Source organism: Rhamphochromis longiceps, linkage group LG20 (genome assembly GCF_057381845.1).
Source record: "Rhamphochromis longiceps isolate RC_006_pf linkage group LG20, R_longiceps_female_GT1.1, whole genome shotgun sequence".
Lineage (NCBI taxonomy): Eukaryota > Metazoa > Chordata > Actinopteri > Cichliformes > Cichlidae > Rhamphochromis > Rhamphochromis longiceps.
Genome location: NC_140576.1, coordinates 35,481,967 through 35,498,011, shown reverse-complemented (window position 1 = coordinate 35,498,011; position 16,045 = coordinate 35,481,967). Strand labels below are relative to the sequence as shown.

At 40.6% G+C, this 16,045-nt stretch overlaps 1 protein-coding gene across 2 annotated transcripts in view; it reads left to right on the top strand.

Moving 5' to 3' along the window:
- Nucleotides 1-1,135: 1,135 nt before the first annotated feature.
- cacna1fb (calcium channel, voltage-dependent, L type, alpha 1F subunit) overlaps nt 1,136-16,045 on the top strand; it is a 46,341-nt gene continuing 31,431 nt past the window's right edge. For both annotated transcript variants that reach the window (XM_085392910.1, XM_085392909.1), the window contains exons 1-5: nt 1,136-1,405; nt 11,331-11,590; nt 11,761-11,861; nt 12,361-12,466; nt 15,403-15,542. In XM_085392910.1, the coding sequence (XP_085249036.1) occupies nt 1,384-1,405; nt 11,331-11,590; nt 11,761-11,861; nt 12,361-12,466; nt 15,403-15,542 (629 nt within the window). In that variant the 5' untranslated portion in view covers nt 1,136-1,383. The remainder of the gene's footprint in view (nt 1,406-11,330; nt 11,591-11,760; nt 11,862-12,360; nt 12,467-15,402; nt 15,543-16,045) is intronic.

Here is a 16,045-nt window from a genome sequence, read left to right as displayed (position 1 = left end):
TCAGAAACAGTTCATAACTTCCCTTCAACTCATTCATGTCACCTTAAAGGTAAACCTGTTTCTCCATCACAGCTCTGATGATCCAGTAAGGACATCTCCTGGTTTCATCTTCATGTTTCCCTCTCACCAGATAACCAAACTGACATCATGACCAGCAGCTTTACAGCTGTGGCTCCAGCAAACATCAGCTGATACTAGAAATTAATATTAAATAAATTCTAACAACAGCTGATCAAGCTTAAACGTGCTGCTGTTGTTTAAGGCGACATCCGCTGGTTTCCTCTTTCTGATTGAATGAGAGAAGAAGAGGCAGCTGACAGCATAAAGACACAGAATAAATCCACCTTTGTGTCTTTTTTCCATTCTAGCTGAAGTACGGCACAAACTGCCCACCTGGTGGCCGATGGCCAGTCGGCTATGTCCTCCACAAAATCTTCCATTTCCATTTTTTTAGAGGACACCACTGATATAACGCTGCACTGAAACTGAAATTAAAATTGCATTTTTTTTAACGTTTCTGGTACAGGCTTGTTAAAAAGACATCGCTTCCAGCTTTTTAGTGATCCATTAAATAATAACGAAATAATAATTTGATCTTGTGGTCTAAAAATAAACTTTTATTGTTGGAACCCAAAGGGACAAACAGCCACGTTAAGGGTTAATAATAACACACACCTGCGCCCCACTGCAGGATTTTCGTTTAAAGAAAGAAAAATAAATAATGTATTTATTCGTCTCCTCTTTGACTCTGTGCAGGAACATAATCTGAAAAACTGACCTGTGATTTTAGTTCATGACTAATACTTTCTCCCAGAAAAGAAAAGGAAACAGAGGGATTACATTTGTGGTCTTGGGTTTTTACCTTCCTCAGAACATTTATCATTTTAATCAGTTCTGTGATAAAGGCTCCCGTCTCTGCGCCTTTAATTCGTCTCCATTTGCCCTCCCCTTTAACACCGATGTTTTTTCTGTTTAATCCCCAATTGGGAGAGAGAGGGAGGGAGAGAGAGGTAGAGAACCTCTGACAGACAGAGAGAGCGAGCGATGGGCAGATAGATGAAGAGAGTCAGATTAGTGAAGCGAAGCTTAAAAAGAAGCTGAATTCACCTCCTCGATCGCTGCATGTCTGGATTTATCCTTTTTTCTTCATACTTTTTAACTTCATTTGGAGGTTGATTAATTAATTAATTGATCGATGAATCGGAAAATTTAGCTGCATCAGAAGAAAGGTGGATTAATTTTCAGGTGCATTTGTCAGCGAAATGCGGATAAGTTGTTGGTGACTTGGAATAAAGCAGCTGATGACGGAACCGGCAGGAAACTGATGAAAGCTCGGATCGACTGACGATGATCATCGGTGTGTGGCGCTGAGCATCAGCGAAGATGTACGAGGAGAACCACCGAAGTAAGCGCTCAGTGAACCTGTCAGTGGATCACTTGGTTAAAGTTCAGATTTCTGTGTTTCAGCTGGAGCCAGACTGGAACAGCTGTATTTTCTGTATGAAGGTCACAGCTGTGTGATTAATCGACTACAGCTCATTTGGCTTTTATTTGTTCCCCGCAGAGTTATGGGAAATGCAGAAGTGATCTGAAACTAAAACTAAATTTTCTCTCCAAAGAAACTCACGAATAGAATTTTTAAATCTTCTAAATGGGCACATTTGATAACATAGAAATAAAAAGTTTGAACAAACAGCACAAGAGTAAATATGGGACGTGAAACATCTGGTCCAGTTTACCATCTGATTCCCTTCACATCACCTGAACTAATGGTTCCTATCATTATGTCCTGTTTCCCTACAGCCGTAAATCCTGTGTGTGAGTGTGTGTGTGTGATGCTGCAGTGTAGAGCAGAGATTCAAACCAATACGTGATCTTTGTGTTTCTTTTCTACTAACTTCAGCTTCATACAGCACATCTGTGCACACCTTAGAGATTTAGAAGCTGCTGTGATCATTTAGGTCACGTTGAAGGCACGAGGAGATCTTGAGCTTTGATATCTTCACTTTCTGGAGAACACGATCCTCACGCTAAATGTTTGTCCACTTTTTAATCTTTTGTGGTCATTTCACAGTTGTCGTGCTTTTACCTGTGGCCTTTATGTGCTTATTTTCAGTCTCTTTGTGCTTAATTAATTTCATTTCCTTTTATTGATTTTTCAACAGAAAGTTGTTTGCATCACAAGTTCTGGTCGCTCTGGGTGTCTGAACCTGAGTTTGTCAGTCAGGTGATGATGAAAGAAAACCAGATATACTGAATCATTTTTTCAGCCTCACAGTTTCTCTCTGATGAAATGAGATGAACTTGATCTCTGATCTAAAAAACAGATTTGCAGTAGAATCAACCTGTGGGTCTGCAGCTCTTTAAGGTCTGGTCTTTGTGTTTTTTTTACTGTGTCTGGTTTGTAATCCAGGCTCAGGAACCAGACAGAGTGCTTTTAATGCTTAACTTCAAAGGGGTGTTTTCTGCTTACTGTGTGGAACATCACTCATTGGGGAAACTGCGCTGTCCACTGAGGTGTAAAGAATATGTCATAGATGTGCCATGTGACTCGGGGTAGGAGGGGGAGGGGGGTTCGTGGAGAAGAAACTGGTCCTAGACTGCGGCATAGGGTGAAAAGCACTGTGCCCGTGGCCTTCTATGGCAAGTGCCAATCGGGCTCCACGGTGCCGGGCAGCAAGCACAAGGCCCACTGAAGGATGTTGGGCCCTCAGGCCACCCTCATGAAGTCTGTTTATGATTGTGTGGTCAGAAATGTTTACACCAGTGCTATCCTGGAGGTTATTTTTGTAGTTCTGGCAGCGCTCATCCTGTTCCTCCTTGCACAAAGAGCATTGTATGTGAATGTGTAGCTGTAGATGTTACTGTTATAAGTGCAGTGAATCGTGGAGGCAGAGGACCACCTCGTCGCTGTGGCCTGATCAGCTTTACTGGATTACAGTGATCTGTTCTGCTTGGATGCAGCCGTGCAGCATCTAAAGCTGTTGGGTTGTGTTTATCGTTGTGCTTTATGTTGTGTTTCTGGATATGATGCAGTTGTGCATCTGTGTGGACACGCTAACAGTGGTCAAGTCTTCCTAACAAGGCAGGCCTCAGATCTCAGATATGGTAGCCCTGAAATCCAAAACATGGCAATTTAAAAAGGATGACTCTGCTTCATGTCATGTTGTGAAGTTTTATATATGCATATGTGCCACATTGAGCCCTAAAGAGTTGTCAGAGCCTCAGGTAAACATTGATCAGCTGGTCATCTCTGGAGTTACGCTGTTACCATGAAGGATGACTCTAATAGCTCTAACCTGGTGACATAATGCTCCATATAGAAAATAACACACATATGTGTGACTTGGAATCACCCATCTTCATCCAAACTGAGGACATCTAACATCCTAAAGCAGCACCTGTTTCTCTGTGCATGTGTTTCCTGCTTGTATGAGTCTGTTTCTGCTGCCTGCATTTGGAGCATGTCTCCTTTAATGTTTGGGCTTTTGCTTGTTTATGTTTTCTCCTCGGGGGCATCATATTATTAACACTCAGTAACAAACAGTCTCATTTGAGCTTGAGCTGATTTATTCACAAACATAATTTAGTTTTTGCAGGTAAACGTAAAGCAGCATAAAAACATAGCAGTGGGTCAAAGTAAATCTTTATTTTGACAGATTTTCAATCAGTGGATGCTCAGTAAAGTTACTCAGGTCTGCAATAGGATATTCCAATAAAGTTTAAATGGTTGAGGACACATGACAGTTAACAACCCATATGGAAAAGATATATATAAATCTTATAAAGTTTGTATCTGTCTTGAGTGAAACTTGTATGAAAAGCATACAAGAGTGAAAACAGATATAAGATCCCTTGAAAAATTATATAATGAAACTTGTATGTTTTGGATACTTACTAAAACAATATATGAAAGTAATGAGAAAGTGGCCACTTTCATGAGTGAATCATGTAAGTTTTTACTATTTCTTTTCCATATGGGAATGATCGATATCGTGTGTTTCTGAGACTGATGTTCTCCTCGAGGACCTTTTAGATCAATTAAAAAGATGTTAAAGTTGTTTTAAAAAGGTAATATCATTACCATATGAGTGCCCATTTAAGTAGCACATGAGGACTCTGCAGGGTGAGTTCTTACTTCACCTCCTGGCAAATAGCAAGAACTGTAATTATGTCTCTGTAAGGACCACTTTAGTCAAAATAAGGTTTTTATATCATCTGCAGCAATTTATATTCTGATGTATGGCGGTGTTCTAGAAATCCTAAAGACAAGGACAGCAGTGGCATGAATAGAAGAGGCATTATTGACAGTGGATTCAACATGGAATATGTCAGAGGTAGTACGAATAGCCTGAAATGGAGGAAAGATTCAAAGAGATTCAAAGTTGTTTTTATTCACAAATGAACGTAGATGCAAAGAGAGCTAACATCTTCTGAGCATCTCTCTTTATATAGAGAAATTGTCCTTTCTGAAAGAAGAATAAAAATCCAGCAGAAATATTGGCTTGAAGTGCTCTGCCAGCAGTGAATCGGACTGCAGGTCAATGAGTTCAAGGTGAACACCACTGGATGCATTTTCCTCTTTGCAAGTGCAAGGAATGAAATGATGTGCATTTCACTCTCAGCTGTTTTGAAGTCCATACATTGCTTTGAAAACTTACTGGCCTCATAACATTGATGAGTACCAGCTTAGGCAGTCACCTGATGTTGTGGTTTCTTTCACTGTCGACTGTTTCACTGGTGTGTGAGTGTGACTATGTTTTGGAGTTAAAGTGTGGCTGCAGCTCAGGAGGTAGACGGGTCATCTCCTGATTGGAAGGTTAGTGGTTCCATCCATGGATGTCTGCATGCCAGGTCTCCTTTGGGCAACATACTAACCCCAAGCTGTTCTCTAATGCATTCGCTGGAGTATGAATGTGTGTGAATGTTAGCCATGAAGAAAGTGAACGTGACATGTTGTATAAAGCACAGTGAGTGCTCCAGGAGAGTAGCAAAGCGCTATATAAGAAGGAGTCCATTTACCATGTGTAAATAGGCCTTTGCATTGCAGTTTGCTATTTAGTCCTTTAATTAATCCAGACAGCAAATTCAAGATCTTCCTTTCTTCTCACAAATTTTTTGATTTTCTGCTTTCAGGTCCCAGACTATTTTTAGCACTTTGCCCAGGCTGAGCCACCTGTTATCTGTGTGCCTATGTCAGCGGTCCCCAACCCCCGGGCCTCGGACCGGTACCGGTCCGTGAGTCGTTTGGTACCGGGCCGCGAGAGTTGAGGCTCAGGTGTGAAATGTATAGTTTTCAGGGTTTTTATCGGTTTTCAGCGTTATTCTGTTATCGTTTTTATCATTTACTCGGTTTTCCTGGGTCTTTTTACGTGTGTTATGAATAAATTTTCTTTTTTTCGGTACCGGTACTAGTTTTATTTTGTTGTATTTATCCGCGACACCTTAAAGGCCGGTCCGTGAAAATATTGTCGGGCATAAACTGGTCCGTGGCGCAAAAAAGGTTGGGGACCGCTGGTCTACGTCACCAGCATCAGTCTCATCCTCCTCCAAAAGTGCAACACACTGTCTGTGATTCAGTGTTCTTACCCTCAATTTTTCAATTCAACTAAACACATCAAAGTGCTAAAGGTAAAGACCATAATAGGCAATAGCAGAGAGAACACTCCAACAATCAGATGACTCCCTACGATCAAGCACCCTGATCCAAATCTTTTCCCCTGGAGCAAAAATATCAATTTCAGTTCTGAGTTCATTTTAGCCACTTTGTCTTGGTTCCCCTTAAAATCTCTCACATTTTAAGATATAATATTAGGACAGCCATTCACTGTAACATCTGCCAGTTTTCACCATACCAGCACCGCCATCAGTTTTAACCCTTAGCCTTATGGCTGATTTAGGGTAAGTGAAACCAGATAATTGAATGATATCCTGGCTATGTTGAGCTTACTTTGTAGCCCAGGGCACAGAAGGTTACCAGCATAGCTGATGTGGGCTGGTGTTGAGGTCAGCTGAGCTGTCACGATTGCTGGCTGAGCTTGGTTCTTCAAGAATTAACCATGAGCTCTGCATGAATGGATATGGTTACTGAACTCTCCACCTGCTCTGGATCTGTTTTTTACTCCATTAATGATGTTTTCAGTGTAAACAGTTATGAAAACAGGTGGGAACTGTAAAATTCTTCATTACTTTCTTCATAAAGTGTGCAGTCCGGAGTGACGTAGGCGTTCCTGCACAATGAAAACCATTATATCTGCAGATGGAGGGATGCTACAGAACCTCAGATCTCTGTCAGGTCTGACCTCAGAGCTCAGGTGGGATGAAATTACTGGAGGTTGTGGCTTCCATCTTTTTAAGAGGGACTCAGTTTAATCCTCCTGATCCTGATATAGGAGGATCAGACTTTCTGCTCTCTGCTCATTGAATTAAGATGCTCTTCACGGACTTTCTGATAACGTCGTCATGGAAATGAGCATTTCCCATATAACTTCATCTGTTGCTGTGGCAGTAGAGTTAATCCCTCCTTTTGTTCTGAGCGCATGAAAGAAAGTTAATTTTAACACGACTTAAACCCCCAAGTAACCTTTAAGGCGAGTAGGCTGGTCCATCCTGATCCAGCTGGACTCTGAGACACTGACAGGAGTCTTTCAGTTGTTTTAGTTCAGCTGATTTGTTACTGATGGCTCCTTGATGTTGACCTGAAGGGTGCTATCTTTTCACATCCACCCTTGTCTGATTTCTCAGATGTCACTCTTTTTTTTTTTTCTTCTGAAGGCTGAGAAATCCATGTTTTAATATCTCACCCTCAGGGCTTTATTTAAAAAAAGTTATTCGCAACAAATCTGTAAGTCCTTAAAAGTCTGTAATGCCCTGAAATCAGTTCCATCAAAAAGGATCCAAAAAGCTTTTCAAGCTCTGCAATTTAATCGCAACAATAGCATTCAGACTTGCTGTCATTTTTTTCCATTCCTCATTCATATAGTAGAAAGTATAGTGTATATATTATAGAACAAAAAGCCCAGAAAGACTAACAGAGTAAAGGTTACTATGGTCATGGTAAATCAAATGCATGAAATTAACTAAATTCATTATTATTATTTTTTTAATCTCAACAGCAGTGTGTTTTAAAATAACTAAGTGAAGTCTTTGCTTTAATGTTGCTAACAGGAGTACACAGGAGCATTTGTAAAAACTGAACAAAATATCTCTTCTATAACTTTTATTTTATTTAAGATAAATAGCTCCTATCTCAGCTTTGTTGATGTTGCTTATTTTGAAACATTTTAGCATAATTTCTAAGGAAATTAAACAAGAATGAATCTACTTTCACAATTAACACAGTTAAGCTTGTGTTTTGTAGGAGGAGATCTGAGCACTTGGATGATTTATCAGATAATAAACATTATAATATTCACTGGACTGACTAGAGAACTGAGCATGGCTGCTGCTGCAGAACTGTGTTTGTGAGCAGTGAAGAAGAAAAAACTGCTCCAACATTCACTAACTGAACTGATGACCTTCCAGCTGGACCAGGCTGGAGGGTAGCGTGACACACACTAACACACACACACACACTGAGAATGGGCAGTGAAAAGTAGAAAGTTAACAAGGCGGATGGAGAGTTCTGTGCGAGCCGTGGAATGTACCACTACACCACACACACTCACACATGTTTGCGAAGACCATCATTAAAATAATGCCAACCTGAAACTCGTTCAGTTTTTTAAGAACGATTCTCATCTTCTCTATGAATTTACTTTAGAAAATGTATGTAAAAAATGTCCAGAATTTCAATAAATTCACATCATCCGTTGCCAAAAGATCCATTTAACTTTAAAAAAAATGTTTTGTACTATGTGAGGTCTTTACTATAAAACCAGGTCTGAACACTCAACCTTTTAACATCTGTCTAAAAGTAAGGACTGGCTACAGCGTCCTCACAAATATAAGTAAAATCGGATTGGTCCCCACAAAGACACAAGTACCTGAACACACACTCACTGTCCTCTCGATGATGCAAGCTGACTCGGGATAATTCGGGGATAATTGGATGGTTCTTGTTGTCCTGCGGGTGAAGCAGCTTCACCAGCTCTTCAATTGAGTCCTTTTATTTTCCTAAAACATAAAAACTTGTCATCATACGTTGATGCAGCTCAGAGCAGAATATGACCAAATGCATCGGTGAGAAGTTTTTCTAGTAACTACGCAGATCTGCTATAGGAATCAAAGGTCTCTACAGCGAAAATGCTTAACAGGACTTTTCTGAACTCTTGCAAAATAAAAACAAAAGCAAAGTGTAATAATACGAAGTAAACCACGATTCTGCTTTAAAATGTGTACAGCAGAAATGCTTCTTTACAGTATTGCAACCAGGATGGCATCACCTGTTAATGAAATCAAAGGACTCGTACAGAAATTATCTGTCCATCATAAAATAGACCCGTCTTACACCTAACATCCTCTTTAACTCTGATGAGGACCATAATTCTCCTTTCTTCAGTGCACATTTCATATCAGGAACACTTTCCAGGTTTCCTTTACCATGTTACTAAGCTGGCATTTAATGAGCTTTTCAGATATTTTATAATTAGATAATGACTCTGTTAAACTATGTACAATAATACAAACAAAAACAACAACATTCAGATTCATATTTAGTGTTGTATTTCAGATCATATCAGTAGATATTTGGGATTCAGGTATTTGTTTTAGTTTGATATTGCAAAGCATCACTTGATAGCAATAGCTGGTGCTGCTGTCTTGAAGTGCATAATAGGACTAGTGTTAGAGTTGGCGCATATAATGACTTAGACCTCAGGGGGCTCATAAATAAACAGACCTTCTGTTTTATAGTTATTTTTTAAAGTTTATTAACAGGAATAAAAGCTGAGTTGAGAAACGTATTGTTTTGAAAAACTGTTTGTGTTGGGAAACTGAGTCGTATTATTTTTGCATGAAATTCTCAACACCGGTTAATTGATGGTTCTAGATGTTCTTGGTTGTGCTATGGTTGTTTGCTACCCAGCTGCCCAGTAAGCATTGGTCTAACGTTGGTTTTTGCTTGTTTTGACTTTGTTTTAAATTTGCTTTTGATCAGCAATTTTTGTAAATGTGTCCCCTCTACCACTCCAACCACACTGGACAGCCTTTCTTTGTCTGGTGAGCACTGTCAATATGTCCTTTCACAGTCAATATAAATAATATCTCTGTGATATATACTTACAGTATACGCTGCCTCCGTACAGATTAAAGTAAGCCTTATGAGAAAATAATAAAATTGGGACTGAGATTAGTATATATTTTTTTCTTTTGTATAGAGGTTTTCCACCACACAGGCTCTATAAAAACAAACAACAAATAATAATATATTATTATACTATATTCTACAAAACCATAATAACAAATTACAATAATAACACAAATATTCATCTTCACCCACAAAATATAAGAAACATGTTTAGACAACGCTGCACAAATAAACTGTTTGATGCTTAATACGTGTGAGGGCGTTTTTTCCCACTGACCATGAAGGCATCCATCAGTCCCACTCTGCTCTTACCGTCTCTACCTGCGTGGTAAATAAAGGGCAGCTGGATGCAAAAGCAATGCATACTGGGAAATACAGGAACTCTAGGAAAGGACTAAATGGAGAGAGGTAGATCTGTGTGTGTGTGTCCTTGTTTTGCTATCATTGTGAGGACCTGTGGATGTTCCTACCCTTTGAGGACATTTACGTCTGCTTCAGGGTTTGACTTGGTTTCAGGGTTCAGTGTTGAGGTCCTCTTAGGTATATTAAGACAAACATGTCTGTGTGTGCGTGTGTGTTCAGGTACCAACACATCAATCCCAGCCTACATCACACACACACACACACACACACACACACACACACACACACACACACACACACACACACACACACACACACACACACACACACACACAGATCTAGGTCGCAGCTGTTCACTATAATTTCTTTTTTTCACCTCCTCTGGATTCTATCACATCTCTCTCCTTCTCTTCCTCACGGTTCAGTTTACCTAATTTCTTTTCTCCGTGTCACGCTTCTCTCCTCTTTGACCTTGTAGCGAGGTCAGAAGAAAAGGAAAAATCACACGTGTGTTACAGACAGACTGGTTCATGGCCACAAACACCTGGAGTTAAATACACATACATATGACACATCCAAAGGCCCGACCTAACTCCTCTTTCAAACCATCTGTCTTCTCTGTCAAAAATGTAAACACTGGAATCCACGAAAGGGGGACCTTTGACCTTTAGGTGCAGATGTGCAGCTGAGTCTTTTCCTGTCGAGTTGGTTCTTGTATATTATGCCTATATTATGTATATGTTATTATATTATGGAGAGGCTGTTTGATTTCTTCGATGTAAAGCTCTGAGAACTTTTTGCTGCACTCCACAGCAAACACTATGTTACACTTAACTTAACTTGTGTTTGGGAGTTTTGTTCTTGGGTTCTTTTGTCTGAGGTGTTGTTGTGATTTGGAGCTATATAAAAAGAACTAAATTGAACTAAATTAAAAGTCTTTTTTTTGTGCCTCAGTGCCTGCTTGATTTTGAGAACTGAAAGAGTAGTTGGACCTGGAAATGGCTAATGATAACAGACGTAACAAGTGGATATTATTATGACATGAAGATCAGCAGCAAATACTAGATTCTGGTTCTTCTTCTGCAGTTTTATGTGAGGCTGAGAGACAATGTTATCCAAATACACTGGATAAAAAATATGCAGTCAGCGTCTGCCGTGATTTGGAAGCTACAAAGGTCTGTCGTGGTGAAGAGAGAGCTGAGCACACAAGCAAAGCTCTCAATTTACCAGTCGATCTTCATCTTCCTCTCACCTGTGGGCACGAGCTCTGGGCAGTGACTGAACATCGCTGATCGAAAAATGGTTGGGTCTTAGAGATAGGGTGAGGAGTTCAGTCATTTGAGAGGGGCTCAGAGTAGAGGCGCTACTCCTTGTCAAAAGAAGGCAGTTGAGCTGGTTCGAGCATCTGTTTAGGGCACCTCCTGAGTGCCTCCTGAGTGAGTTGTTCAAGGCATGTCCTAACTGAAGGAGTTTATATCAATATCGCTCTCATATCTGTCAGTCTGGGAACGCCTCGGTGTTCCCCTGGATAAGCTAGAGGAGGTGACCTGGGAGAGGGAGGTCTGGACCTCTCTGCTTGGGCTGCTGCCCCTGTGATCCAGCCAGGATATATGGAAGAAAATGGATGGATGGGTTATTGACGGATTTATCGATGGATAGGCTAAAACTGGAAAAGTCTTGTAGGTTTTGACATTTTTCTGTGCATTTCTTGCGTTTCCAGGTTCTGGTCGTAATGGCTACGCCAAAGCTGTGGATGGGGAGGAAGGAGGGGGCGAAGGTGAGGAAGAGGAGGAGGGAGGAGAGGTGGATGGAAGAGGGGACAGAGAAGAAGGAGGAGGTGAGGAGAGTAATGCGGAGTGGGATCAAGAGCTGGATGGAGAGGACGAAGGAGGTGTGAGGATGACAAGAACAGACACGCTTCACTCGACCACAAGTTCAACAGGAACGCAGAGAAAAAGAGGACAACACGCTAAGAAACAGGTGAGAAAACACGCTAAACACGCAGGTGGAAGGTCTGACGGCAGGTTTTCAGTTATAATATGGAGCTGCTGACCTGAACCCTTTTTGGAAAGGCAAAATAAAAGACAATAAAAGAGTTACCAATGTTGATGATGCTATTGATGACATGCTTGATGTCACTTCCTCCTCAGGTGCAGGGCACTAATCAGGTCCAGCGTGCTCCCCGGGCATTATATTGTCTGAAACTCAACAACCCAATCAGACGGGCTGCGCTCCATATTGTTGAGTGGAAGTATCCTTTACTGTGACCGTAAGGAGAGGTTAATTAGTCCCAGGTTAAAAATGACTTTATTGCTTTTTTTAATGTTATTTTCTGCCATATACTTATAATGCTGCTTAAATGTTCTTTTTTCTTTTTTCTTTTATTGGATAGATTATTGTCGAGTGTCAGTTTATAATCAATGACACAAACAAAATATATATATTAATAGATTATTTTAACTGCACAGAATTTCGGGGTATAATTGGGCTGCATAAAGGGCTAATATATAATTATACTCATCCAAAAGTACTTTGTTAGAGTCCTAGAATTGAAATATAGAGCTGGACATCTGCAGAACAGGTCCTCCTTAATATATCTCCAGAGCCAGCAGGTGACAGGAGAAAATCTCATGTAATGCCGATGATGTTACACGATTTATAGGTCTGCGAAAATGTCATGGAGTGGTTAAAATTGAGTCCTCGTGTCAAAAACAAAGCTTGTTTTTAGTTGTTTCCTGAATGTAACTCAGGCCATTTGACATCTTCATCCTGTTGGCCATCTTTGCAAACTGTGTCGCCCTGGGAGTTTCCAAACCATTTCCTGAGGATGACTCCAACTCCACCAACCATGATCTGGTGAGATAAGACACACAGTCACAAACACACTGGACTCAGGTAGTTAAAATTTCTCATGTCATGATCAACCATAGAGACCTTGTAGTCTCACATCAAACAGAAACATGGAAGTTTGGACTTGGTGATATTTATTAGTTTCCTGGAGCTGTACTGTGCTTTCCCTCTGGTTCTAGTCTTCATGCTAAGCTAAGCTAAGTTCTCCTCGGTCAGTCTCTGTGGTGGGAATGAAAGTGAAATGCATGACATGCTAAATCTAAGCTCCAAAGAAGGATTTACCATATTTGGACTACAGGGAGGACTGCTAAGCAATCAACCAATCACGCAAGCTTGGATAGAAGCAGCATCCATAAACTATATGGGTGCAATGCACAGAAATACATAACCTTCCAATGATAACACTTTTCACCAAAACTGAAATAAAACTACTTGGATGAGCTGCATATGACACAAGTACATGCAGGGGTTTTTTCATAAACACAGTTCAGAGGTCCAGTTTAGCAGATATAAGATACTAAAGTTGCTTATATCTACACACCTGTCAGAAAATCCAAACAGATGAGTTTCAAAAACACCTGCTATATGTTTGTTTTGTGTTTGCTTGGTCGTTCGCTTTAGAGGTATTTTTGTTGCAGGTTCTAAACGTATTTCTTTCCATGGCTGAATTCGGAGACTACGGACATGGACTGACTTTTAGAGACAGCCTCAAGTGGCCATTAGAAGAACTTCAGTTTTTGGCATTTGATTTAATACACGGGGAAAACAGCGTGCAAGCGCAATACACGAACAGTGCTCAGTTATTAGGTTCATGGGTGATTTACAAAAGTTGCACTGTTTTCTAAACACAGGCAGAGTCAATCTATCATCATCATTATTATTGTTATTATTGTTATTATTATTATTATTATTATTATTATTATTATTATTATTATTGTTGTTGTTGTTGTTGTTGTTGTTGTGATTAAGCAAAAAATTTGTGTTTTTTTTTAATGAGAAATTTGCAATAAATTGTGTGTTGCAAATATTATTAAATTAGTTTTCATTATTTATTTCTCCTCCCTATATTTTGCACTTTGAGACAGGACCTACGCCCAGAAATACACATGCAACAGTGTCAGTAGAAAAAAAAGTCTCTGGGTTTCCTTTCACGCAGTCCTGTCACTGTGCTCTTTCGTAAATACTGACTCTACTTTTTTTGTGTTGAGTGTGTTTTTGCCCCAGAAGTTGCTCCGTGGTTTGTGCACTGATTGCAGATTCAGCTCCACTTTGTGTGTTGCTCCTGTGGTAGAAGTCATAGGTCATGGATGCTGATGCAGTAGATGACTGACAGGTTTGTGATCAGATCTGAGGAGTTTCTGCTCTGATGGTTCGGCTTCTCCTCACTCTCCTCTTTATGCCTGCATCTCTCGATCTTCACTTACAGTTGAACTGTACTCGCTGTTCAGGCAGCCACTTTGTGCTGAAGTGACATCTCTGCCTATTTCGAGAAACACAAATCACAGTAACTACATGTTTAGCCAAGCGGCGTGAAAGGAGCTCAGGCTGATATTTATGGATCCACTGTGGAAACAGAGTTTAATGTTCAGTGGTCTGTGGTAGAGATAAACCTGCAGAGGATTACTGGCTGAATCTGCAACAGCACTCTGCTGCTTTTTATTTTCAGTTTGTTGCTTAGCTGTTCAGCTACAACATTATTATTATTTATTATTGTTTTGTAGCTTCTGAAAGTGGAAATAGGCTCAACCTAATATCACAACAGAGCATGTAATAGACACCGGTCCACCGTTTTGGAGAAGCAAAGCGTCTCCACAGATTTACACAAGCAGCATGAAAGGGAAAACCGCGGGAAACCCTTTAAACAGCATTATTAACAATTTACATCTATATATGTTTTAGGTGCCTCAGCTTAATCGTTTCCTGCAATTAAGGACCCTGGAATATACTTCATACGTTTTTTGCTCACTACCAACTTTGTGGCTTTAAATATATTATCTCCCCCTGCTGGTAATGCAATTTCTGCATTCATTTCATGTTTTGGAGAGGCAAAGCATGAAATGGACTCAGTGGTGTCCCGTGTCTATTGCACGCTTTGCTGCGGTACTGGGTTGGTTTGCTAACAACTGAAACTTACTGATGATATTTGAACGCATTTGTTAAATGCTTTCAGAACCTAGATGTGGATTTGTTATTATTTTTGTCATAAAAACTGGGTTATTTATACTGTGTCACAGATACTGTCTACAACTAGTGAAGCATGAAAATGCTTCCTCTCGCCTGTCGCTACAAAGTAAATAATGAGGAAGTAATACAGTCAAACATGTATTTGAAATGAAAACATTTTGTGTGTGTTTAAGAGAGATTTAGAGTTGATAACTGCCAGCAGAAAAAAAATGAGCCCTGTACATAAGTGTGTTTGTGTTTCTTTGTGAGGACAGGTCTTAAAGTGAAGGTCATTTGTGTGATATTGTGGCTGTCGGAGGCTCAAGAGTGTAGTGGTTTACACATCCGCTGGTGGAGAAATAAATCCTTTGGGGTTGCGTGAGGAGGGGTTTAAAACATCTGCCACATCAAACACGTGGATCTGCCCACTGTGGCGATGTCGTGTGAATAAGGGACCAGCTGAAAGTAGCTTTTTTTGTGACTGTTGGTGGGTTAAGATTTTAAGTTTTGGGCTGAAGGTCAGGTAGGACTTGAGCTTATATCGAACAATTTGAACGATAATGCCTCCATTTGATAATGATCCTCATAAGTGTAGGAAGACCAGTGTGTGTGTGTGTGTGTGTGTGTGTGTGTGTGTGTGTGTGTGTGTGTGTGTGTGTGTGTGTGTGTGTGTGTCAGAGATGAGGACAGATTGGTAATTCTCCGAAATACTCACAAATTCACCACGTCCACGTTTACCGGGTTACGCACACAGACATGGAACATATTATGTGTTTCAGGAACAAGTGGAGTATGTCTTCCTCATCATCTTCACCGTGGAGACCTTCCTAAAGATCCTGGCCTACGGTCTGGTGATGCACCCCAGCTCCTACATCCGCAACGGCTGGAACTTGCTCGACTTTGTCATCGTCATAGTTGGGTAAGCAAATCAAAAGATGGTTCTCACCGTAGGCTTTTAGGATCTGTTGGTTCCCCGTGTTCTGGGATCCTTTTCTTTGTTGCTCTCTGCATGTTGCAGCAGTAGATCTGATCTGACTGCAGAAGACTTTCAGTAAATCAGGCTCAGGCCCAGCGGTGATGTCATAGTTTCACTCAGTTTGCAGGTTCTGTCTTTTGACCTCTGATTTCTACACAGTGGACTGAACTCATCCAGGAAACCTAAGCAGCCTGATGCGTTGCAGGAACACGCTGTTTAACCCTGAACCTCTGGTACTCCAGAGCTGCAGAGATGGTTCTTCTTAGACATCTGAGTGATGTGTTGTCATTTTAGTTGCTGATGATTTTGCCCAGAGCTGAGGGTCCTGGGTTTGAATCCACCAGATGCACGGGCCCTGCTTTGTGGGTATCATCCAGGGTGCCACACCTCTCACACTATGATAGAGGATGGGTAGAAAGATGGAAGATTTGCTGCAAATTTTGCTG